The sequence below is a fragment of the Microtus oregoni genome, unplaced genomic scaffold, assembly GCF_018167655.1.
Source record: "Microtus oregoni isolate MIOR12 unplaced genomic scaffold, Mior012 000016F_ref0000370, whole genome shotgun sequence".
NCBI lineage: Eukaryota > Metazoa > Chordata > Mammalia > Rodentia > Cricetidae > Microtus > Microtus oregoni.
In genome coordinates, this window is record NW_024543075.1 from 26,052,632 (window position 1) to 26,078,401 (window position 25,770).

The 25,770-nt window shown below is 47.4% G+C and overlaps 2 protein-coding genes across 3 annotated transcripts in view; one reads left to right on the top strand and one right to left on the bottom strand.

Annotated features, from left to right (window-relative positions):
• The window catches only part of Gprc5b (G protein-coupled receptor class C group 5 member B), a 35,261-nt gene extending 27,971 nt beyond the window's left edge, over positions 1–7,290 (top strand). The window contains exons 4-5 of one of the 2 annotated variants that reach the window (XR_005975785.1): positions 5,744–5,835; positions 7,178–7,290. The gene's annotated coding sequence lies outside the window, so the exon portion shown is untranslated. The remainder of the gene's footprint in view (positions 1–5,743; positions 5,836–7,177) is intronic. The other variant, XR_005975786.1, reaches the window with a different exon arrangement.
• Positions 1–25,770, bottom strand: part of Iqck (IQ motif containing K) — a 118,698-nt gene that overhangs the window by 4,336 nt on the left and 88,592 nt on the right. The window contains exon 8 of the mRNA XM_041666849.1: positions 23,836–23,947. Within this exon, the coding sequence (XP_041522783.1) occupies positions 23,836–23,947 (112 nt within the window). The remainder of the gene's footprint in view (positions 1–23,835; positions 23,948–25,770) is intronic.

The window sequence follows — 25,770 nt, forward strand, 5'->3', positions numbered from 1 at the left end:
GGAACCACAGGCCACGCCCATTCACAGTGTTCTCTAAAAGATCACCAGAGGCAAAATACAGATCCCAGCCTTTCCAAGGGATCTCCAGAGGCTGAACCTGGGACTCAGCTCCCCACCCACTGCAATCCTTTGTGAGCCCCTTGGATCTGGCAAGTTTGCCAAAGGTGTGTTTTCACTCACAGATGGGGGTCAGGTGTGGAAACAGTGCCTTTGAAATGGGTCTAATGGGTTAGCATTCAATCGTAGGGCAAAGCCCTCCAGGAGCTTGTGATCTGTAGGGCTGGGCAGAACAACATCCAGGAAACTCAAGTGCCTATGCTCACACAGCAGGAAGACGCTGTCTCTGTGAGTGTTTCTCAGGGAGCACAATAGTCCTCAGGAGTGCTAGAGCCTGAGGTCACAGAAGGGACAGGGCCACTCTCTTCACTCGGCAATTTTTATAAGAAAGTTAACAATGTTTATTTAAAATTTTTTAAATAATTAAAAACAAAGCAAAAAAAAACAAAAAAAAAAACAAAAAAACAAAAAAAAACAAGGTCTCTTAAAGCCCAGGCTGACCTGGAAGTTAGTTAGTAGCTGAGGATGGCCTTGAACTCCTGATCCTCAGCCTCAACCTACTGAGAGCTGGGATCACCCAGGGGTTTGGTGCTGGCTGGGCAATTGCTCTACCAACTGAGCCATTTTCCTATCCCCAGTGTTTATTTTTTTAGCTTTCTTTTTATTTTTTCTTTGTTTTTTCACATCATGCATCTCAGTCCCATTAATTTTCCTGGCCTTTTGTGCCCATCCTCTGTCCTTCAGCCTCCTCTGCCGAAATAAAACAAAATAAAATTTAAGAGAAAAAAAAAGGAAAAAATCAGTCTCATCATGGAAGCTGTAGTGTGGGACAGTGAGTCTCACACTGTAAACCCTTTTGCCCATATAGCTTTACTTGCAAGTATTCATTGCAAAGTCATTGGTGGGGTTTGAGGCCTCTGGCTTCTGCTACACTATCCATTCTCAGCCCTTGCTGGAACGCCTCTTGGTCATCCTGCTATTGCCTTGAATCATGGAGATCCTGCGGCTTTGGGTCTGCAGGGTGGGCTCCTTCATGTGCTCCAGAAGATCACAGATGGGGTGGATGTTAGGGTGGGCCAACTCATAACCCTGAAACTGGGCCAGGGTAGTTGCAGGGTTGGTACCCAGCCAACTCTCCCTGGTTCTCTCCAGCGCTGCCCAAGTTAGTTCACCCCTTTAAGTCATTAGCAAGGGGCGGGGCCAGTTCTGCTTTCACACCCTCAGGGTCGGCTCTCCCATACCCACACCATCGGGGCCAGCTAATGTGGCCCAGGTGAGGTGCAAGGACCACTCTCCCAAGAGATGCAGCTGCTGAGGGGCAGGGACAGCTCTCCCACTCTTAGGACCTTGGGCCAGTTCTCCTCCCCCCCACCTCAGGTATAGAGGGAGAACGGCATTCCCCACCCCGCCTGGCCACACTGTCATATGGCAGATGTGGAACAGGGCCAGATCCAGCTCATCCATGCCCCATCAGCAGCGCCAGCTCCACTGTGCTGTCCAGATGAATGAGGGGCCTGCTCCCCAGTGCTGCAGCTGGCCCAAAGTTCGTTTTTATTTTACTTCTTCAAAGCCCATTTTCCAGTATAAATAATAAAAATAAACATTTCTAGATGGCCGGTGGTGGTGCACACCTTTAATCCCAGCACTCAGCAGGCAGAGACAGACAGATCTCTGTGAGTTTGAGGCCAGCCTGGTCGACAAAGTGAGTTCCAGGACAGTCAGAGTGGTTACACAAAGAAACCCTGTCTCGAAAAAAACAAAAACAAAAATAAACATTTCTATGGTTCTTATTGAAGACTTGACATGTCTTGTGAGGTTAAGGGCTGTTTTCTTCTCTGATTTCACAGACAGAGAAACTGAGGACACAGACAGCTGAGGTGATTTGTATGAGCTCATACTGTGGGTGGTCTGGCCTCTGTATGTGTATCCTTATCCACAACAGGAACAAAGTCTCACACGTTTCCCACTAGGGCAACAAAGATTCCTCTAATAAAAGGTGCAGCTTCCATATGCTGGAGCAAATGGACGTTCATAATGGCAGAGAGCCCAAGGGTAGTCCAAGCATCCAGCAACTGGGAAATGATTCCCGCAATGGTCAATCTCAGTTGTCTACTTGAAACCCCGAATGGCCTGGGTAGGAGCCCTCTGGGCGAACTTGTGGGCGAGTATCTTATGTTAACTGAAGCAAGCATGAGACCTCCCCACTGTGGATAAGAGCACTCCCGGGCAGGAGATCCTGGACTCCATATAAAAGGAGAAAGTAGGCTGCAGCATGCATCTGTTGCTCTCTGCCTCCCACCTAGGGGGCAAAGTCACCTGCTCCTGCCACCCTGATTTCCGTGCCTTGGTTCACTGTGCGCTTGAACTGTGAGCCAGAACAAGCCCTTTCTCCCTTAAGGTGCTCTGGTCAGGCCATTTTACCACAGCAGAAAAGACAACAACCATTGGGCACCTGGTCACTGAGGAACCTGGTGAACCATTCGAACTGTAAGGATCCTCTAGGTTTGAGAAACAAGAAGGAAGTCACAAAGAAAACATGGTGGGCACATTTCCTATCAATTTGAAATTGCTGGGTGCCAAGTTAACATCTCGGAGGGGACAAGGGTGGTACAAAGATGCCGCCCATGATAATTCCCGCAACGGGAAGGTGGAAGGGAGGTAGAAGCTAGATCACACACACACACACACACACACACACACACATACCACTTCTCTAAATATAAAAGGTCCTGGTCTCCTTTTAGAACAAGTGGCTCCCACTTTGCACTCATTGCTGTGAAGTCTCTGTAGTCTACCCCTTCCGTGTGCCTGCCTTGTGCAAAATCACAGGCATTACCCACAAAATTACAGCCCGGGCCTCTGCTCAGTCATCACTCCGGCTCTCGCTCTGTTTAAAAAAGAGAAAGAGAACGTAACAAAGACGAAATGAAAGGAGGACACGTGAATTTTCATTCCCCTCGATGTCCCACAACAAGGGTGTGTGGGTTGCTATTCAGTTGCATGAACATTATTTTCCTTCTATTTATTCAATCATGTGTGGTGTACATACATGTTCATGTGGGCATGTGTATAAGTACATATGTGATTTTCAGGTGTGGACTCACATATGTGGAGGCCAGGGGTCAATATTCTGAGTCTCCCTCAATTGCTCACTACCTCAGTTTTTGAGACAAGATCACTTACCTATCCGGGACTCACTGATTCAGCTGGATTGGCTGGCTAGCAACCCCCATGCCCGGGATCCTCTTATCTCTACCTCTCCAGTGCTGGGTTTATAGGCTCACACTGCCCTGCATGAATTTTATGTGAGTGCCAGAGACCAAACTCATGTTTCTACATCGAGTACTTCCCTGACTGAGCCATCTCCCCAGCCCCTAGGCTGAATATTCTTTCTAAAGGAACCCTATGGAAATGCATTACACAAGCTGGTATTAAAAGTGCATGTCTAGAATCCTTGTACTTGGAAGGCTAAGAAGGGTGGATCACAAGTTCGAGGTTACCCTAGGTGCCGAACAAAAGGATCCACAGGAGACTCAATATACACAGTAAGTGAGGGTGGCAGAAACAGGTAGTTGTTCTGGAATGTTCTAACCAAATTTTTGTTTTGTCACGGGTCATCTCTGATTCCCTTCCAGGCACAAGTGCTTGGCATGTAAAGACTATTCTGTCAAGTTAACATCCCCTTAATCAGCAGTTTCATAGGTGCCAATAAAAATCCACAGCCAGAAGAGTGCCGACAGCAGGCAAAGTACCAGCATTTCTTACAAGGGCCCCAACAGAATACAACCCAAGTGCCCATCAATGAGTTGATGGGTATACAAACTGTGAGATACTCAGAAGAAATGTCACAGCAATAGAGAGTCATCTAATGTTCTCTGATGGTAAAGCTGAACCTCCCAGGCAGAAGGTTCAGCAGAAGAAATCACACAAAAAGGATTTGCTGCTGTGTTTTTGAGTAACAGAAAATTTGAGGCTAAGCAAATTTTCCTGTGAATATTGATGTCAGAGGAGAGGTTCTGTAGTGGGGAGAGGGGCCTGGAGGAGCCTGCTGGGTGCCTGACATGTTCTCATCTGAATCCAGGTGGTAGTTATGTGGTGTAGACATAAGCAGGAGCTCAGTGCACGGAATGTGATGACTGGCACACCCTCTGTAAATCGTCTCACCCACAAAAAATAGAAGTCATAGATTTTAAAATCCAAATCCCAGCGCCGAAGGTTGGGAGTTGTTAGCCAGAGATCTCCCAAAACAACACAGGCTATCGCCAGTGCTCTTGATTGGCCACTGGAACTAAATGGTAAGATCCTGTGGGTGAAGAGAGCACTCACTTTGGCTCCAGGACACCATGAAATCAAGCAGGGACTGAGCTGGCAGTGTTGTACCGGTTAACCAGCATGTCCAGTGCCATGAAAGTTGCTGGGGAGAAAAGGTTATCAGTGATCTAACTCAGCTTAGGAACTCATGTTCAATAATACCAACCTGCCAGCCAAGATATGCCCACAGGCACAACAGTGACATCATAGAACCAGGGCAACCAACCACTTCCTGATTGGAACTGGAGTCTGCTCCCCAAGAGGGAACATATGCCTGGTAGTAGAGACTGGGCAAAAGCCTATAGCTAGGGAGGACACAGATCCTCCCGGGAAATCTTACTACTGGTGCTTTGTTAATGTAAGCATAGCTCAAGGGCTTCCTGCATATTAATGTTTGTTCCTAACACTCCGCTGCAACTTGAAGTCAGAGAAGCCTCTTTCAGGAGTGGGCAATGGTCAAAGCAAAGTCTAATAACTTATCAAACTGTGGGGAATAAAAGTATGTGGAGTTCCCAGCCCTAAATGGGACATCTATATCACCCGTTCCCAGGCCAGAAAACATCTTGGAAGAGGGGGTGGGAAGACTGTCAGAGCCCGAGGATGGGGAGGAGCACTACAGGATGTGGTCTTCTGGACATGGCAAGACATTTGCCGTCACCATAACCACTTGCATAAGGCTACACACACACAAAAGTGAGGTGCACACCTTTAATCCCAGTACTTGGGAGACAGAGACAGGCAGATCTCTATGAGTTTGAGTCCAGCCTGGTCTACAGAGTTGGTTCCAGGACAGCCAGGACTACACAGAGAAACCCTGTCCACAAAACAAAAGGTGAGACTTCAAAGTAGAAGCAGGACCATCTAGAATAGAGAAAGGGTCGACGAGGGTGGGAGAAGGAATATGAGGAAGGAATGAGGTGGGGGACATGAACACAAAGTCCCTTATGCAAGAAGAAATTGTCAAAAAAATTTTAAAAAGAAAAAATGGGAAGTTAGATGAAAAGTTGACAGCTTTAAATAAGTATGTATAATATAATATAAAATAAAATAAAATTGGAAAACTGGGGAAGAGAAGATTGAGTGTAATAAATCTGAAGATCTTGTAAGACCCAAGGCCAAGAGTCACACAGTGCTTATGGCTGCAGTCTCAGTTCTTGGGAGGCTGAGGCATGAGGACCACAAGCTCCACTCCAAGCCTGAGCTACAAAGGGGTCCTTGTCTTAAAAAAAAAAAAAAGTTACAGGCCTCAGCAGGTCCTGAGGACCCTACATATGCCACCGGTGACTCTGAGTTTAGCAGTGAATATACATCACGAGCGGGGCTGGGCACTGCCTAGAGTTCTCTGCCTATCTGTCCCTTCACATTGTCCTCACAGATGCTCTGAGAGACAGCTGTGCTGACTGGAAGACGGAAGCAAAGGGACGGTCAGGGGCTTGCCCAAAGTCACAGAACTGTGTGGATGGACAGGTAAGGTTCTCACGGGCATCCATCTGGGTGTAAGCAATCCCACGGGCTTCCTGGGCATGATGGCACAAGCCAACACTGAGGAGACTGTGACAGGAAGACCATGAGTTCAAGGGGAGCTTAGGCCATGTAGTAAAACAAGACAAGAAAGAGAAAACCATACAGTCTAAGACTTCATATTCCTTAGAGTCAGAATCAGGGTCAGATTAGGAACACGGAGGAGATTATAAATTATTACCCAGATTTAATGTTTGTCTTACTGGACTAATTTTTCTTCTCGTATTAGCATGTATTAACTGTACGAACAGCAGGTTGACTCTGGACATTTTCATGCTCGTATACAGTGTGCTCTGCTCATTCACCCTCTGTCCTCTCTCCTCTTCTCCTGAACCCCTGCTCTTCCTAAATAGCTGATTTTCTAAGAGAAACTATTCTCTCATATAAAAGCAACATATAGTTTTAGAAAATTTGAAGAATACAGGAAAAAATTAGAAATAAAAAAGAAAGCCCCATGCTCTCTTGTCCCCACAGCAGAAGAGGAAATCAGGGAACTGCTCCTTCTGCAGAGCAATAATACTGGCTTTTCGCGTAAACGTCAGTGACCCATAGGTTTACCTCCTTCTCCCGACAGTGCCAGATGTTGGGCTGTGTTATTGTTAGGAGAGCTGAGCAACCTGGAAGCCGCACAGCAATGGGATGGAGGCCCTGACAAGCTAAGGATGGGTTAATTGCAGTTTTCTGCTGTTGACTTCTAAACAGTGCCCCCAAAGCTACCTCACAGCTGTGTCTCTGTGGAGGCAGCATCGCACACAGGCACTCTTGGGCTTGGGGTGGCAAGGCTGGTTACACTGAGACAGACAAAACCCTGGGGAGAATCATGATTCCTGGAACTTTGGGCAGTGCTGGGATCGAACCTAGGACCTTATTGCTTGCTAGGCAAGCTTTCTACCAACTGAGCTACAGTCTCAGCCCCAAAGGCTTGCTCTCATAGGAGTGGAGGGAAAGGACACACACCATCAAAGCCATGGTGGAGTCCCCCAAGGAGGACTTAGTTGCTAAGCACACCAGAGGGAAGGAGGTCTGGCTTGGAATCCCACTGTCCATCACCAGGGAACCCAAACAAGTCTCTCAAGTCATAGAAGCCCTGTTCCCTCATTCATACGGTAACATGCTACAGTTGGATAAGTATTGTCCCAAAGACCCGGGCCCCAGCCCATGGCTCTCTTTGGAGGTAATTCAGCCTTCAGGAGGTGAGGTCTGGAAAAAGGACATTAGGTCACTAGGGCATATCCCTGGGCAGCTATGGGCACCCTGGCCCATCATTTTCTTTCTCTTTTATATCCAGCCAGGTTTGCCCTACCACATGATGCTTTGCCTCACCACAGGCCCAACACAACAGGAACAACTGACCCCAGATGGAACTCTCAAGTTATGAACCAGCAAAAACCTTTTCTCTTTGTAAGTTGATTTCCTCGGGTATTTTGTAACAGTCGCAGGATGATAAACCTAACTAATATAGGTAAGAGTGCAAAGATTGACACATGATGGCACCTACTGCACAGCACGTGGTGAATACTCAATAAAACATTTCTGGATTGCATGAAGAATTCACTTGCCATAGGAGAAATGGAAAATGTAGCACTTAAAACCAATATTTCAACACATTTTCTTTAGATTCTTGGGCAAGCTTCGGTCTATGTGTCATTCGTGTGGATTTATGTCTATACTTGTTAATACCTTCTTTTTATATCTCACCATAGACAGGAAGCCCCAATTTACAATTAGTTAAACTGCATGAAGACTAGAATTTCACCACCTACTACACTGTCTGTCCTCCGAGAGTTGGTGTCTTTCAGAACTCAGTGAGTCGTGGGCATGAATGAATACAAGCCAGCCCAGTCGGCCATGGCCTGGGGCTTTTTATTTAGCGCTGCATTCTCAGCTGCCAGAGCCAAGAGTGAGCCTTTAGAAACATTCTAGGCATCCCGAGAGAGTCTGAAGTGTGGCGGCGTATCCGCAGCCTGCCAGAAGCTATGCATACTACACAATGCCTGAAGAGCAGTGCAAACAAAGACCGCGTGCACCTGAACATCTCCACAAGAACAGCAAGGCAGTAGATAACCACTTCCACCACATCTGAACATCTCCACAAGCACAGCAAGGCCGTAGATAACCACTTCTACCTCTCTCAGGGCTTTGGAGGCAGTATTTGCTTGCCTTTTTTTCTTTTGAGTCAGAGTATCATATGTCCCAGGCTCACTATGTGGTCGAGAATGGCCTTGAACTTCTGACATTCCTGCTTCTACCTTTCCTGTGCTGGAACCACAGGCATGAGCCATGGCCTAATTTTGTGCAGTACTGGGGATGGAGTCTAGGCCAGCACTCTATCCACTGAACTATACCCCCAGCCTCCACTCACTCCTCTTGATGGTTGACTCTGACCTCAGGGCAGATGGCTCAGATCAAGAAATCCTAAAACTCAGAAACCAGACTCATCAGACATCAGAAGGGGATAAGATTAACATTCCAAGGTCTCAAATACTGAGTTCCTTTTAAGGGACCCCCCAGTACCCTGGGAGGAAAACGTAAATATCGTCACTCACTAATGTGAGGAACCCATGTATCTCCACATAATCTCACATCCTTCAAAGGGATGTCTTATCTCTCCTGTGTCTCCTCAGTACTTCAGTGCAGGGAGCTGCTACCAAGTCATCTGTATTAGTTACCTTTCCTGCCACTCTGACACAACATCCAGACCAAAGCCACTTAGAGAAGGATGGGTGGATTTTGGCTCACAGATACAGGCTCCTATCCATCACAGAGGCAGGAGCTCGGGAAGGCAACTGGACTGCTTCCTCCCTTGGATGCACCCTAAGCCTAGGGCCAGGTGCTGCCCCTACTCTTAGGATGAAACTTGGGGCAAGTAAAGCACACATTTTTTTATACTGAATTTACACTGGTTAGAGACTAGGGGTTGCAGAAAATGCAAGTGGGTCAAGTTTGGGGACAGACTGTCCAGTCAGGAGAGGTGCTTCTTGCTTCTGGATGGTTTAGGATCCAGAGTCTGGAGAGTTTATCCATAAGCAGGAGATGGAGGTACCATACCTGAGAGTCATTCTCTTAGAATTCTAAGTTCTGCTGCTGTTAGGACACGTGCAGAAGAGTGGGCCTTTGTTTGTTGGCTTTGGCCAATGAACACTCACTGACCATTTTCTTTATCTCTCCCTGTCTCTGTCCTCCATCTCTTGTAACTAAGGACACCTCAGACTTCTCTTTTATCAATGAAACTAACAGACCTCTTAGCACAGTCCATCTCGTCGTGTGACGCCTAGAATTCTCCTGAGACATCTCAAACACATTCAGCCACTGTTGTCCAGGTTTCAGAATTGTGAAAAAGCTAGTTCAAGACAAATGTCTCATATACATGGAATTCTATTGTTGTAATAGGGAGCTGTGGGGCTGCGTCCCCAGCACCCTGGCCGCCTGGCTAGCTTATGTCCGAAATAACAACACACAAACTGTATTCATTTAAACACTGCTTGGCCCATTTCTATCTAGCCTCTTCTAGACTAATTCTCACATATTAATTTAGCCCATTTCTAATCATCTGTGTTTAGCGCCCCAAGGTGCGCTTACCGGGAAGATTCTAGCCTCCGTCCATCCTGGGTCGGAGCTTCATCGATCTTGTCTGCCCAGGAGAGGAGAGCATGGCATCTCTGCTCCAGAGAGCAGAGCTGTGGAGTCTGAGCTCACTTCCTCTTCCTCCCAGCATTCTGTTCTGTTTACTCCTCCCACCTATGTTTTAACCTATGAGGGCCAAGCAGTTTCTTTATTGCTTAACCAATGAAATCAACAGATTGATATATGACACTCCCACATCATTCTATTGTCATTACAATGACCATGTGACACACTGTATGCTTAAGTGGAGGTCAGAGGACAACTTTCTGGACTTGGTATCTCCTTCCACCATGTGTGTCCTGGGGATAGGATGCAGTGTCATCAGGCTCAATGCCTTTACCTGCTGAGCCATCTAGCAAAATTAGTGACTTCTCTAAGTTGCAAGAGTGAGGTCTGACTCCCTGGGGTTTTGCTTGCTTTTACTGTTTTCAATGATGTTAGGGATATTGCATCAAAATCTGAATTAGAAGGGTAATAGTGTTAACATGGGAAAATGTCTTCAGTGGTTTACAGAGGAAAATAAACTCCTCTAAGGTCATTTCTGGGGTTATCTCCCAAGACACTGACCCAAGTGCACTCCTAGGTTGGGGAATCGAGCAAGAGCATGGCTAGCATGTAGAGATTCAGAAACATCAGTGGGAAGGCAACCAGGTCATGTAGCCAAGCCCATGTGAGAGAAGCTGGTCATCAGGGGGCAATGTTTATAACACAGGGTTAAAGGAACAAAACCGAGACAGAAAAGAAACATGTGAAAATAACTGCCCTGGAATACAGTCCCGTGGATATAACATTAAAGATAGAGCCATATCTTCACAGAAACTGACGGGAGGCATGGTGGCTGGAAACCCACGGGATCCACAAGAGCCAAACCATCTCAGGGGAGGCAAGGACAGAGATGGGGTATTGCTCAGTGGTGGAATGTGCTTTAGCACGTGTGAGGACCTAGGTTCAATCCCCACTATCAAAAATAAATAAATAAAGTAGGAGAGCTCACACTTGCTGATTTTAAAACTTGGGTGGTATTGCCTGGGAATGGATAGACATTGTAATGGGTTATCCTGACCATCAACTCCACTGGACTCAGAAATCCCTAGGAGACTAGCGAAGCACTCTGCTGGGCAAGTCTGTGCATGTTTCTAGAGACCAACTCACGGGTAAGACCAGCCCTGGGTGTGGTGGCATCATCCTTCATGCTTGGAGCCTCAGGAGATGAAGGAAGGGCGCCTGCTACTGCTATTTTTCTCTCTCCATTCTTCTCTCTCTGCTTCTTGGCTACCATGATGTAAACTGCACACTCCCCACCACAATGGGCTAAAACCTTGTAAATCATGACACAGAAGAAATTCTTCCCCCTTAAACTGCTTTTTTTCAGGTCTCCATCAGGAGGAGGAGGAGGAGGAGGAGGAGGAGGAGGAGGAGGAGGAGGAAGAAGAAGAAGAAGAAGAAGAAGAAGAAGAAGAAGAAGAAGAAGAAGAGAGAAACCTTAACACAGACATCTAAGTCAATGGAATCAAAGTGAATGACTCAACAAACCTTTCTAGCCACAGTTAGCTGACTTTCAACAAGGATGCAAAGACATTTATTGGGGAAGAAGGAGTTTCTTGAATAAATGTTGTTGGCCAAATGGCCACAAGCAGAAGAATGAAGCTGGACCCTGACCTTATGCAAACATGAAAAACTGAGTCCAGTCAGGTGTGGTGGCACATGCCTGAGATCCCAACAGTGGGAGACTAAGGCAGCCTGGGCTGTGTACACAGGAGCTCCAGGCCAGACCAGGCTGTGGAAGGTGGGAAGGCAGCAGAAGGTTCAAGGCCAACCTGGTGCACAGAGTGAGCTGCCATCTAGCCAGGGCTGTGTAATGAGGCCCTGTTCAGACAAACACATAAACCACAAATATGAAAAGCAAAGAGCAAGGGAGAAAAGATATCCTACAGAACTGACATCATGTATTTGATAAGGGACTTGAATGTGAAAACACACACATGCACGCACCCACACAAACTTTTACTAATTAATATAATTTAAAGGGACAAAGGTTTTGTGCTGATATTTCTCCAGAGAAGATAAACTAAGGTGAACACACTCAGAAAAGATCCTCAACAGCATTAGTCGTCAAACCACAGTGATGTGCCCTTTGACACCCACTACAATGGCTGTAATCTCGCAGATAATACTGAGTGACAGTCACGTTCACATACTATCACCTGAGGGTAAACTGAGGCCTCCCGCTCAAATGGTTTTACTGTATGGTAACAGAAGAGCAAGTGGAGCCTAAGAGCTTCCATGTTTTCGTTTCTTTCTTTCTCACGATGAGACCTCACTGCTCTGGTGAGTGGGCGAGTGTTGAAGTATAGGGAAAGGAACCGCTCTGTGCTTTGGAGCTCCAGCCTCCTTAGCTCTATGCCTTTAAGTACATCCAAGCTCGGACTAACAAGAGTCGGGTCTGAAAACTGGCAGACACATTAACTGTTTGGATTCTAAATTTAGATTGTAGGGGTGAATACCGTGAGTCAATAAGCTCACAGAGGGGGTGGTGGGGCCACTTGGCAGGTGGCATCGTTGCTCTCTAAGGCCAATAGGCATAGAGAATCATGTGCTTTGTGCCCTTGGCAATGGACTCAGAGGCTGGATCCTGACAGCACTGTAGGAAATGCCATCAGTTCTCCACAGGTGACAGCCACATAATGGAGCAATAAGGGGAGAGGGAGGCTCTGGGGCCGCCTCTTTGCAGTGCAGCCTGGAGTGTACCATGTAGCCTCTCTGTGGCTCAGTTTCCTTATCCACGGATGTGATCAGAGGACTATGTGCAGATGGTCGAGCTGAATTGCTGCGAGTGATGTGCTTGCTTCAGGACCAGCACACACTGAATGCGTCCCTTGTCACCACTATAGAAACTGTGGATCACAAAAGGGGAGCTCAATTCCTGGAATGACACTGTAGAGAACAAAAAGAGCACCCCGCTAAGGGAGAATGGGTCCAAAACATGGTGGGGGGGTCCTCAGTATACACAGGTCAAATAACAGAAGGAAAAGAAATCAAAGAGAAAAGAGGCAGAGCTGAGGATGGAAGTACAGTGGTAGAGTGCTGATGGAGGAAGGTCATTGGTTAAGTAATAAAGAAACTGCTTGGCCTCATAGGTTAAAACATAGGTGGGAGGAGTAAACAGAACAGAATGCTAGGAGGAAGAGGAAGTGAGCTCAGACTCGACAGCTCTCCTCTGGGGGCAGATGCCTCAGAGAGACGCCATGCTCCCCTCGCCTGGGCAGACGCAGAGAGCAGAGCTCTGCTCTCTGAGGCACACGCGATGAAGCTCCGACCCAGGATGGACGTAGGCTAGAATCTCCCTGGTAAGCCACCTCGTGGGCTGCACAGATCACTAGAAATGGGCTAGTCCAGGTGCGAGAGTTAGCCGAGAAAAGGCTAGATATAATGGGTCAGGCAGTGTTTAAAAGAATACAGTTTCCGTGTAATTATTTCGGGTAAAGCTAGCCGTGAGGGTGGCCGGGTGCCGGGGACGCAGCCCCGCCACTCTTATTACAACAGAGTGCTTCAATCTTCATGGAAGGAAAGGGGATGGGAAGGGGAAGAGAAGGTGGGGGAAGAGGACGGAAGATGAGGAGAGGAAGGGAGGAACAGAAACCAGTTCATCCATGTCAGAGATATAACCGTCTAGTGCGGCCCCATAGACAACACACAGAATAAACAACTAAAATCTTAGGTAACTGCAGGGACTCAACAGGTAAAAATTGCTCTTGGTGACCACACAGTGAAAGGGAGTTTACAAAGGAATGGACATAATTCTATCTAAAACCCAGCAGATGGTCGACACAAAGCCCAGTGACAGGAGGCCTAGCCATCCAGGGTCAGCTTCCCACACCCTTCACTGTGGCCAAGGTCAAAGGCGGTCACATTTCTTTATTTCCTGGTCTGTGAAGCAGACACAGCCCCATCTCCAACAGACGTGGTATAAAACAAGTTGGGGAGGGATGGGGCAAGTCAAACAGATGGATGAGGGAGTTGAGGCAGCCATTGCAGGACCTTCTGAGTAGACACAGGAATCAGGGACTGGTGGAGGTGAGGAAGCGAACGCATGCACAGCTGTGCATGGCAGGTGCCGTCCTGCTTGCTGCGGAGACCGCAGGCCCCTTCATTTCTGCTTTGCTGCATGGAGCAGCTTTATAATGAATGGAGTTCACATGCCATACAGCCCATTCTTAAAGCAGCCAACTCAATGGCCTCAGCAAATTCACAGAATTGTACAATCATGCACACTATTAATGTTCCAACAGTTTGTTCCCCAGAGACGAGCCCTGGCCAAGCATGGTGATGCACGCCTGCAATCCCTGAACTTGGAAGACTGGAATGGGAAAACTGAGAGTTTAAGGCAGGTCTGGGCTACATATCAAACCCTGTCAGAGGAAGAAAGGAAAAAAAGGAACAGAGGGAGGAGGAGGAAAAGGAAAAGCAAAAAAAAAATAAAAGAAAACCCAGGCATGATGGCACACGCCTATAGTCTCAATACTTCTTTCGAGGAGGAGGGAAGATCCTTGGCTACATGGAGAGTTCTAGATCATCCTGGGCTATACGAGGCCTTGTCTAATAGTAGCAAGGGAAGGAAGCCCCCCCCCCGTACTCTCGCCCCTCTCAGCCCTAAGACAACCATTAAGAGCCTTTGGCCCTCTACATTCTGCCTGCTCTGGGCATGCCACATACTCGCCATGGGCAGCGGGAGCCTCCTGCCTCCAGTTCTTGCAGGTAAGAGAATGTTTTCAAGGTTCATCTGTCTTTGGCTCCTTCTTGGGATGCTGCTGTCACATCTGCGCTGACTCTGATGGGTACACTCTGGAAGAGCATCAAGCCCACCCCTCCCTCGGGTCCTCCTGTCCTTGGTCTGATGGGCAGGTAAGCTGTGAGTCTCGTGGAGAGACCTGCCTCTGTAGAAAGTCCTACCTCTTCAGCTGCTTTCACAGCCATGACCGAGGCAAATGGTTTAACCTCCGACACAGTTCCTCCCGTCTCCCCTTGGAAGTACTGTGTGTAGAGGGCCTGGAGCATAGTAGGCATTTAAGAAACTCAGCTTTTGTGGGGACCAGGCGCTTTCACAGACATCCACCATGTAGCAGCGAAGGGTCTAAGTGTGCCATCCTGTGGGCTAGGCCAAAGCCAGACAAGCGTGATTTCTCTCCACCCTTCCATTAGCTCCAGCTTTCTCTTAAGAAGAGTCACCTCTGGTGTAACGGACTCAAATGTGGGGACAGAATAGGTCCATATTGCAAAACGTATGCTTCCTGCCTTCCCAAGTAAGTGATGCGCTCTTCAAAATTCTCCTTTAGCACATCTATTCCTTTCTCTGAACTGTCTCTGTGGTGCTAGGGGTGGCACACAGGGTCTGAAGCTAAGAAAGTACCCCCAAACTCTCTTATGTAGCCCAGGACTGAACCCACCCTCCCTCCTTCTCTCCTTCAACCTCTAAGCTTCCAGAGTTTCTCTGCCCTCAGTTACCTTACTGTAGTCTCCCCAACTTAGCCATCGTTAGTGTCTGATGCCCTTCAACCCTGAGACTGAAGTCCCACACTCAGCAGCAATGCCTTGTGACCTGTCCTCTGGGAGGCAAGCACCCGGGGAACCCTCTGCTTCACTGGTACAAACATTTTCTGATTCATCCCATCCAAGGCCCGGCTAGCTGGTATACTGCAGAGCTGGACCAGAAACTCAGATCCTCTTCGTTTTTGATCCACATGAAATGCATTACTGAAAAGGCCTCACAAAGGAAGGTCTCAGATCCCTGGCCATTGCCGGGATCCCGCAGCTAATCCATAGTATTCGGGCTTTGCTGATGTGGCCAGAGCCCATTCTCTGCTAAGAATAAGCCCACGTCATCACATTCCCTGGCCTCCGGCTGGACACAGCCTGACACAACTTCCCCGGGAGGGTCTCATTTGTAGCACTGAGAACCACAGTTGCAAGGAAATTGCTTGGAATCAACACTGTCCTTTGGGAAGGTAGAGGCAGAAGGTTCTAGAGTTCAAGGTCATCCTCAGCTACTTAGGGAATTTGAAGTCATTCTGGAGTAAATGAAATTGAGGTTCAAACACACACACACACAACAACAACAAAGCCAAAAACACATCAACAATAAAAACACAATGTGCTGCTGACTTTTAAAAAATATGACTAAAGCTTAGACACCAGTTATCTACCATCCTCTCTGGGCCAGCCACCTATCCAACACCATACATGCTCTCCCCTGTGATCACCACAGGGGCTTTCTGCAACAGCTCCTAATTGTTTCCATGTCACCTGGGGGAAACTGAGTCTCGGGTGGAAGCGTCACTTGCTTGTGACTCCGCTATCAGTAAGAGGCAGAACTCTGGCTCCAGGAGAAACCCAAACTGTTTAACAACAGCACCCTTTCGCCATTTGTTGAACACTTGGTTTAAGGATATAACAGCCTCCTTTTTTGACCACTTAATATAAGCTACATATTGTCCAGGGTTAATGACCAGGCAGTCCCTCTAAGGTGGAGGGGAGTGTTAGTATTACCATTGCCATTTCCTTGCTGTACCAATGGAGTCACAGAGGGGTTAAGACAATTGCTCAAGGAGACAAGAGACAGAGACCCACAATGGAGCACCGGACAAAAATCTCAAGGTCCAAATCAGGAGCAGAAGGAGAGAGAGCACGAGCAAGGAACTCAGGACCGCGAGGGATGCACCCACATACTGAGACAATGGGGATGTTCTATCGGGAACTCACCAAGGCCAGCTGGCCTGGGTCTGAAAAGGCCTGGGATAAAACCAGACTCGCTGAACATAGTGGACAATGAGGACTACGGAGAACTCAAGAACAATGGCAATGGGTTTTTGATCCTACTGCATGTACTGGCTTTGTGGGAGCCTAGGCAGTTTGGATGCTCACTTTACTAGACCTGGATAGAGGTGGGTGGTCCTTGAACTTCCCACAGGGCGAGGAACCCTGATTGCTCTTTGGGCTGACGAGGGAGGGGGACTTGACTGGGGGAGGGGGAGGGAAATGGGAGGCGGTGGCGGGGAAGAGACAGAAATCTTTAATAAATAAATAAATTAATTAATTAAAAAAAAGACAATTGCTCAAGGTCGCCAGCTGGGAAATGGGAGACCTTGTCTATCAGGTTATATTAGTTACTCTTCCCATTGCCATCACAAAGCTCTTGACAAAGCAACCTAAAGAAAGAAGGGTTCCTTTTGGCTCACAGCTGCAGTCTATCTGACAGAGAAGTCACTGCGGAAGTCTGAGACACAAGAGGGAAGTAAGGCTGGTACCTCAGTTGGCACTGTCCCTTTCATTCACTCCAGGACCCAGCCCACTTGATGACATCACCCACAGTTAGGATGGGTCCTCCCTCCAGAATCCCTCTCAGAAATGCCCAGAGTTTGTTTCCATGGTGATTCTAAACCCCATCAAATGACTCCTCTGTATCAGCCGTCAGTCTTCCCAGGGTTTATAAATCTTAGAAGAGACTTCTGCATTCCTAAGTACAAAGAAGAAGGTTTTAGCAAGGCAGGGGATGGGTGAAGAATCAAAGGAGGTTGGGAGAGTTCATTTGCATGAACAAATTTAGGATATTAAACTTCAGGGCCAAACCATTAAAAAAGGAAACCATCTCTGACTGAACTTTGATCCCAACAGACAGTGTGGGCCTGCAAGCATTTTGAGAGAAGGCATATCCCAGCTCTGCATATTTTTGCAAATTTTAAAGGAAAAGATTACATGTGTGAAAGGTGACATCATCCTAACGGCCCCACACTCTTGGGAGTCTTAAAAATAAAACCGGTGGAAGGAAGACATGAAATCATTAGATGTCTCTTAATCAAATTCTTACTTGTTTTGTGGATTAAAGTGAAGAACGAATATAACGCAAGAAGACGAGAGAGAAAAATAAATAAGATTAAATTGAAATTGACAACTTAGATTTATAGAAATATTTCTTAATAAAGAGCCATAGCATTATCAAAACAATGACCTCATTTAGAATTATAACCGAGGCATGATCACTCTGATTTTACACGTAGGAGGAATGAATCATCAAGATGACGTCACCCACCCCAAATCCCACAGTGGGTTGATGGCACTGACTATAAATCCACACAACACTATAAATGATAATTCACATGGTGCTCCTGTGTGTGTGTTTGCATGTATGCGTACTCCTGTGTGTGTGTGCCCATGTGTGCATGTGTACTCCCGTGTGTGTAAGCATGTGCACGCATGTATGTGCTCCTGTGTGTTCATTAGTGTGTGTGTACATGTGTGTGTGCCTGCCTATAGTGAGGATCAGTCCAGGGCCTTTCACAAGTTGCACGGGTGTTTAATATTGAACTATATCTCCAGCCCAAGAATATTCTTGAAGCCATAGAGAAATCTCCAGGCTTGGCACACCATGAAGAGAAATTTCCATGCCTTGCTCTGGGCCGCTGCCCTTTCCCTCTGGGAGGAACAGCCGCTCTAAAGGGGTCAGAATTGCAGCCTCTGAGAGGAGAGCACTCACTGGGTGCCACACAGTCCTTTCTATCAGTGAGATCAAATCTCGGCTTCAGGAAGGCGTGCTTCCAAGAAATGGGTTTAACTGTGAGGGCAGGAGAACTGCTTCCATTGTTGCCATGGCTTCTAGGAAGCTCAGAGCTGTATTTCTATTTATTGTGGGAACAGGAGGAGGTCATTATCAACATTGCATAATGTACGTGGAAAGGCTCTGTCTTCTCCTGGATGGGAAGTTATGTTACAGGCTGTATTCCCTCCTCCTATCCCTAAGAAACCTCCATGCTGAAGAGAGTGCGCACACCTTCTCTAACACAGTAGCTACCTCTGGGGACCTGGAGTGGAGCACCTGACCACAGTTCACCACTCTTCACGGAAATCTGACAGGAAAGCAAATTTTAAGTGTCCCGACCACACACATTCAAATGGCAGCTGTGGATTGCACTGCTAGGTTAGCTCTCTTAATGTGGCAAACATCACACATTTCTTTTTTTCATTTCCTGAAAAAAGATCTCTCTACCTAGCCCTTGCTGACCTGGAACTCACTCTGTACAGACCAGGCTAGCCCTGAACTCACAGAGATCTACCTGCCTCTGTCTCCTGAGCGCTGGGTTAAAGGCATGCGCCTCTACACAAGGCCCTCAACGCGTCTTTACCTTAACCAAAGTGTCAGGCTGTGCACCCTGAGTATACACCAATACACACAGTTTTTGTCCATGAGGTATTTTAAATACATCTTCAGCAGCTATGGCCTTATACTATTTTGCCAGATGCATTCAGTGGCTTTTATTTCTATAACCTTAATTTTTTAAAAGTCAATTGCCACATTTGCCTAAAGTTACTGTGTATTTCTGGGACTGCCACAAGCCACTGGAATGTGGAATGAGCAGGTGGGAAACAAGAGGTAAGACGCTTCCTTTGACAGATTGTACCCCCACTCTCTCTTCTAAATATAAAGTGATAAAGTCATTTCAAGCATATTTGTTCATATTTAAAATGCATATATCTTATGAGAAAGTTACCGTGTGTGTGTGTGTGTGTGTGTGTGTGTGTGTGTGTGTGTATGCGCGCGCGCGCATGCAATAGATTCTGGTGTTATGGAAACAATTGCTATGATTTTTGTTCTTGTTTGGGTCTGCTCCCCTCTTGGATTTCCAAATAAAATGTGGACATGCAGCCTCTAAGTATGCTGGCAGTTAGGAACAAATACCTGTACTAGTGCACCTCAAACTGTCCATTTTTCTTCCTTTTTCTCTGCATATTAGATGTTTATTAATATCATAACAGTAGAAAAATTATGGTTATGAAGTAGCATGAAATAATTTGATGGCTGAAGGTCACCACAACATGAGGGACTGTATCAAAGGGTCAGAGCATTAGGAAGGATGAGAACCACTGTTGTAAATAAAATATTTTAGGAACTGGGGAGATGGCTCAGTGGGTAAAATGCTTGCAGTGCAAGCATGGGGACCTGATTTTGATCTCCCAGAACCCACATTTTAAAATCCAGAGCTGTAATTCAGCACTGGGAGACAGAGTCAGACAGATCCCCAAGGCTCCCTGGGTCTCTCTGGCTAGCCAGTCCAGCCTGCTTGGGCAATTTGAGCAAATGAGAGACCCTGTCTCAAAACCACCAGACCGATAAGCACCACAGATGGACAGCAGCCGAAGAATGACACGCTCACGCCCCTGGAAACATGCAAATGAACGGCTACACATGCACACACACACACTTTTAAAGCTGAGCATGTCCAGAGGCAACTGCCTATCATATTCATTATTCTAGCTGAGCATGCCTAGAGGTGCCTGTATCTTTAATTTTAAACTTTCTAACTCATGTGCTTAAGCTAAGGATGCCCCCAAATATGCCCCGCCTTCTTCCCTTCCTAAGCTCTGCCCTTAAACGGAGATGCTCAGGAATATGCTTGCTCATACGTTGCTTTCTCATAGGCATATGCAGAAGCTTTATGAATAAAACTCCCATGCTTCCTTTGGTCAGGGAGAGCACCGTGGCTCTGGAAGTGACTCCCGTGTCCTTCCCACCTGCTGCAGGTAAACCCCTCTCTACCCTTTGGTTTCTCAGCTGTGTTTACTTTGGCTTTGTGCTCACCGGAACATGAGCCCACTGGGTTCAGTGAGAGGCATTCACATACAGAGAACATGTGAAACCAATCACTGATGGAACACAACTAAAAACATGCTATTCTTTGGGATGGGACTTTTGACTGTATCTCAAGGCATCTTTGGACTGCCTGGGCTGGAATTCTGAAGACACACATTTAAAAATAATCTGTGCACCTGTCCTTCTGGAGTGTGAAAGGAGAACTTGACACTGTTTCTGTCTGGAAGAGAATGTTGTTGGGGACAGTAGCCTCTGACTCTGTGTAACCTGAGACCCAACTGCACATGACCAGGAGTCTGCCTGGGGACAGCTGATGCTCCTCCCTGAGAGTCGCGTCTGCAGGAGGCTGCTCACATGTAAACACCAGATCATGGCACCATACGATGAGAACACCTTAGAGTGACATTTGTCTGACATCTGCACACAGGGAAGTTTTAAATGGAGTCCAAAACCATTGCCACTTACTATGACTACCCTTTTTTTTCTTTTCTTTTTTTTAATGGCAAATCTAAAGGACAAAAGCTGACATACAGTAGGTCTTTGGGGCATGACCCCTGTGTCATCTTGGCTAGGGAAATATTGTTTTCTGATTGGCTTGTTGCTACCTGAAGGAAGTAAGAAATTCTGGGTCATGCAGGGTGAACCAGGCTACATGCTGCTCCTCTTCATCCAGCCCCAACCTAGAAACCTCAGGCAACACAAACCCAGACAGCAAGAATTCTGATGCCCTGATGAGAAACTGGCCATGGCCATGTGTCGTTTGAGATGATTCCTGAGAAGTTTGGAGAGCAGCTTCCAGGGCCGGGGGCCGCTGGGTGGTGGGGTGCCTGCCTAGGACGTGCAGCTCTGGGTTACAGCTACAGCACTGTGAAGAAGAGAGTAGGGAGTTTGTCTGTGCATCGGTCCCTGGGGAAGCCTTAGGAGATGAGCGAGTGAAGGCGTGGGGGCGATAAGCTCGCCACTGCTCACACATGAGGTGCTCACCCAAGCGTGTGCTCATGCATGTGGGGCAGAGGTTGACACCAGGTGTCCTCCTCAGTCAGTCTCCACCTTCATTTTGGAGGCAGGGTCTCTCACTGAACCTGGAGCTCGCTGATTGACAACAACAGCTAGCCAACAAGCCCCAGGGGTTCTCTCTCAGCCTCCCCAGAACTGGGATGACTCGTGTGTGCCACCTCACCCAACTTTCATGTGAGTCTGGGGCTCAAATCCAGGTCCTCACACAAGCTTGGCAAGTGTCTTACCAACAGAGCCGGCCCTCTGGTCCATGAGCAAGTGTCTTACCAACAGAGCCGGCCCTCTGGTTCACAGGTAAGTGTCTTACCAACAGAGCCGGCCCTCTGGTCCATGAGCAAGTGTCTTACCAACTGAGCCGGCCCTCTGGTACATGGGCAAGTCCTTAGACCTTTCTGGCCTCTGTTTCTTCTACTGTAAAGTGAAGCCCAAGAGCTTCATACCTCAAATATATATATGTGTGTGTGTGTAGACCATTGATCTTCATGAAGCTTTGGGAAATGCAATGAATAAGATAAACACTAACCCACTTGGAACCAACAGAGTTTAATGTCTGTCAGTCAAAGGAAACAAACCCCAAGTCACTGAAAAGCACACATATATCTCGACAACACTATTATGACAGTGTGGAACATTCACGGGCACTGTGTGTCAGGCTAAAGATCATCCATGAGACTCCTTTAACAGCCGCATGTGACAGGAACTTTATCGCTGGTCCCATTCTGAAAGGGGGAACTAAGGCCCAGTGAAGTCAGCTAGTTAGGGCCACACGGATGGAAGTGGCAGCGAGAGTCCTGGGGCAGCTCTGCTGTTGTGCATCCTGTCCTGCCTTCCCCGGCCATGAGCCGGAAATGGTCTTTAGATTTAACTTTTTATTTCAGAGTTTCTACATAAAGGGCAGTTTAGCATGTGGCCATATTAAGGTTTATAATATAATAGGTCATATTTATTGAAGACCCTGTCTTGCGAGAGGGGAGCGTCTTGGAGCCCTTGCAAGGTGAGAAGGTGGGAACAGTAAGCAGGGTCTCCTCTGCCCTCCTGCTGGCACTCAGTCCACTCTATTCTTCCTGCTCCACAGCAAGCCAAGCCCACCAATCAAATAACAGCCAATCAACTCCAAAGAATACAGAACAGCCGCAGTAAATAGATGTACCGTGCTTCCTGTGACCTTTAACCTGATTACAGCCCTGATTGAGTCCCAGTTCTGAACTGAACTGAAATGGCAGTTGGGCTAAAGAAAGGCACAGGCTGAGCCAGTCGGACAGAAGTAATTGCTGAAGCAATTACTTCTCTCTCTCCCTCTCTCCCTCAGTTGCCCTCCCTCTCTCCCTTCTCCCCTTCCTGCCATCCTGTCCTTTCTCTTCTTTTTTTTCTTCCTCGTGTACATGTTCCTGTGTATGTGTGTGTGCACATGTGTGTGTGATACATGTGTTCACACCCGTGGATTGCACACACCTGTGCTCATGCATGTGGAAGCCAGATGTAAATGGTGGCTGTCTTCCTCAGACACTTCCTAACTTTATCTATTGAGACAAGAGTCTCCCACTGAACCAGAATTCACCAGCTAAGCTGGGCTGTTTCACCAGCAGGCTGCAGAGGCCCCTGCTGTCCCCACCCACGGCATCGGCTTACCATCTTACACTGCTGCTTCTGGCTTTGTAATTGGGCGCTGGGGTTCCATCTCAGGTCCCCACTCCTAGGCAGCAAGCCCTTCACCGACTGAACCATCATGCCAGTGCTCCACCCCCATTTTCTTTTATTTTTAAACTTTAACTTACTATATAGTCACAGTAGGAAAAACAGAAAAACAACTGCCAAAGAGGGGAAGAAAACAGAACTTCCACCATGATTAATATGCTGGTGTTCTTTTTCCAATAAAAAATATATGCATAGACAAAGAAGGGGATTTAGCAATACAAAGTACTGGTTCACAGAGGCCCCACCATCTGCCATCTACAAGCAGGGGAGGAGTGTGGAGGAGTGTGTTACATGTGTGTGTGTGTGTTAACATGCCTACACATGTGGCAAGGTGGATCAGAGGTTTGAGAGCTGGAGAGTTCAGCCTACATCTGAAGCCCGAGGCCCAGGAGACCCAGAGGGGAGGCAGGACACCAGGATTCTGTGTATGCAGGCCATTAACCCAACCCTTCTCACCCTTTATCCTATTCAGGTCCTCATCACTGGAGAGGCAGCCATCTGTTCAGCCTACCAGTTCAAATCCACATCCAATTTCTAGAAACACCCTCAAAGCCATCTACCCAGAAATAGCACTCACCAACCACCTGAGCATCCCCTGACCCAGCCAGACTGACACACAGGATTGCCCTGAGTGGAAATAAAGATGGAAATAAACCCACTGACGGTGAGACAGACAGCAGGAGTTGGGGATGGTGATTACCTGTGCACCCTGCCAATAACATGGCTCCCCAAATCACAGCCTGTTCTTGGAGCCTCATAGATAGAAAATAAAAGCCCTCAGATGCTAGATGACACAGTTGTCCTCGAGGGAGGGGAATGGCCGTGTAAATTACATCCTGTGGATTCTGTAGCTGCCGAACAGGACACACACACACAGAGTCTGCAGGCCTCCAAGAGAGTTTCCCTCTGGAGCTCAGGTGAAGGATCAGCCTTTTCTGGAATAAATGTGGGGTGTGAAGCCCACCACTCACATTTCTGCTCTTGCTTGGCCCAGAAGATCTTCACACGCTGGCGGATGTGCTTGTCCTCACGCAGCTTCTTCTGCCACTGCCGCAGCTCCTGGATCTCAGGGTCGCAGCGAACCTGGCAAAGGCCACAAGGCTTAGCTAGCCCCTTTTCCACACCACCACACCCCTGCCCCTTAACAAGTCTGCATTGGGAAGCCTCCAGAACCAACCGGATGGGCTGTAACTTTGTAAAACTCTTTCTTGCAGCCCTGGACTCAGACTGAGCCTCATGCAGGCTAGGCGGGTGCTCTACCTCCAAGCTACACCCCAGCCCTAGTTTGATGCACTTTTGGTTCTTAGAACACACTGTTCTCAGTAATTATCTCATTCCAAAAGTTTGTTTCATACTTGAGCACAAATGACATTGTGAGAATTTGCCATAACTAATGGTATGTTGAGAACATTCTAGGTTTGGCTGGTCCCATAGAAATAAAATGTGTAATTTTAAGTTTTCTCCATCTCATTTGACAAAAAGAAGCAGGTGAGAATGTTTTAGATAATATATCTTATTCGACCTAGATAATCAATTAATATCATTAGTACCCATTAATTAATATCTACTTCTTGATATCCAAAATCTTATCATTTCAACATGCAATTAATATAAAAATTATTTATGGTAGGCAGACATGATGGCACAAGTCTATCATCCCAGCACTTTAGGGGGTTGAGGCAGGAAAACTGTGAATTCAAGACCAGAATGCGCTACACAACAAGACTCTCTCCCAGCTCCGTTTCATAGCCCTTGACAGAGAGTCTTCTTCATTCTGTAAGTAGTCTATCTACTATTGAGCTGTAACCAGTGAACCCTGGCTCCACCCCAGCACCTGATGAACCAGCTGTGGAGGCAGAGGGCACTCCAGAAGTGAGAGGATCAGAAATCAAGGTCATCTTCCAGCCGCACATGGGATCCAAGAGACCCTGTCACTCATTCTATTGGGACAGGAATGATTGGGCCCATTCTAAAGATTAGAAAACCAAGATGAAGAGAGAGCAGATGGTGTTGCAGAGGAGGGTGCTTGGGGAGAGATATGTAGGTAGGATGCAGAGCTATGTGACCCGGTAGCCTCTGAAGCAAAGCCTCTCACCCCCTTCCCCATCCTGAGTCCTCTTTCCATCACCCGCTTGCTGGAAGGGCTGCTCAGCTGAAATCTGACTCCAAGCCTAAGTGGGTAACTACATGTCAAGTTCCTTCTGAAAAAGTCAAAGTCGCTGAACAATAGACAAGGAACAACCACAATGTCCGAGGAAGTTGCCATGGTAACACACAGTCTTGGAATTAAGTATTAAAGATGGCTGTTTTGTGCCTTCTCTTTCACGATCAGCTCCATTCATGGAAATGAAGCCATAGTTTTATAATCTGGGGAATAGTTCCCTGTATTGGAATAAGTCTGTGGATCTGGGGAAGCCACACACTAGATGCCAAGATCAGTGGTCTCCCAGACAGTGGCCACACCTATCTTTCCAGGGCTCCCATGTGTGCGAGGGGCAGTCTGTTTGGTCTTGTCTTCTAGATTCCATAACCTTGACTTGCTGGTTCACTGGACAGGAGCAGGTGGGATGAAGCCGAAGCAGGACAATCTGAAGCTGCAGTGGGAACCTCAGGCGCAGGCATGACCCAGTGTATACAGGAAGCGAACAAAGGCAGCTCAGGGAGAGGTCGGGGGTCAGCATGGCTTGGCCAAAGGGGAGCTGCTTCCCAACCCTGTTGATGGGGCCATCCTGTGGAGGCCACCAAGGTATGTGTCCTTCAGCTTTTTCAAGCCACCAATGGATCTTAAGACCTCCCGCCCAGTCATTGAGCTTCCTGCTGTAGTCATAGTGATTGTCACTAAAGCCACCTACACACCTGCCTCCCCACGGGACACAGATGGTACCTGAAAGGACTGAGCTGAGTCG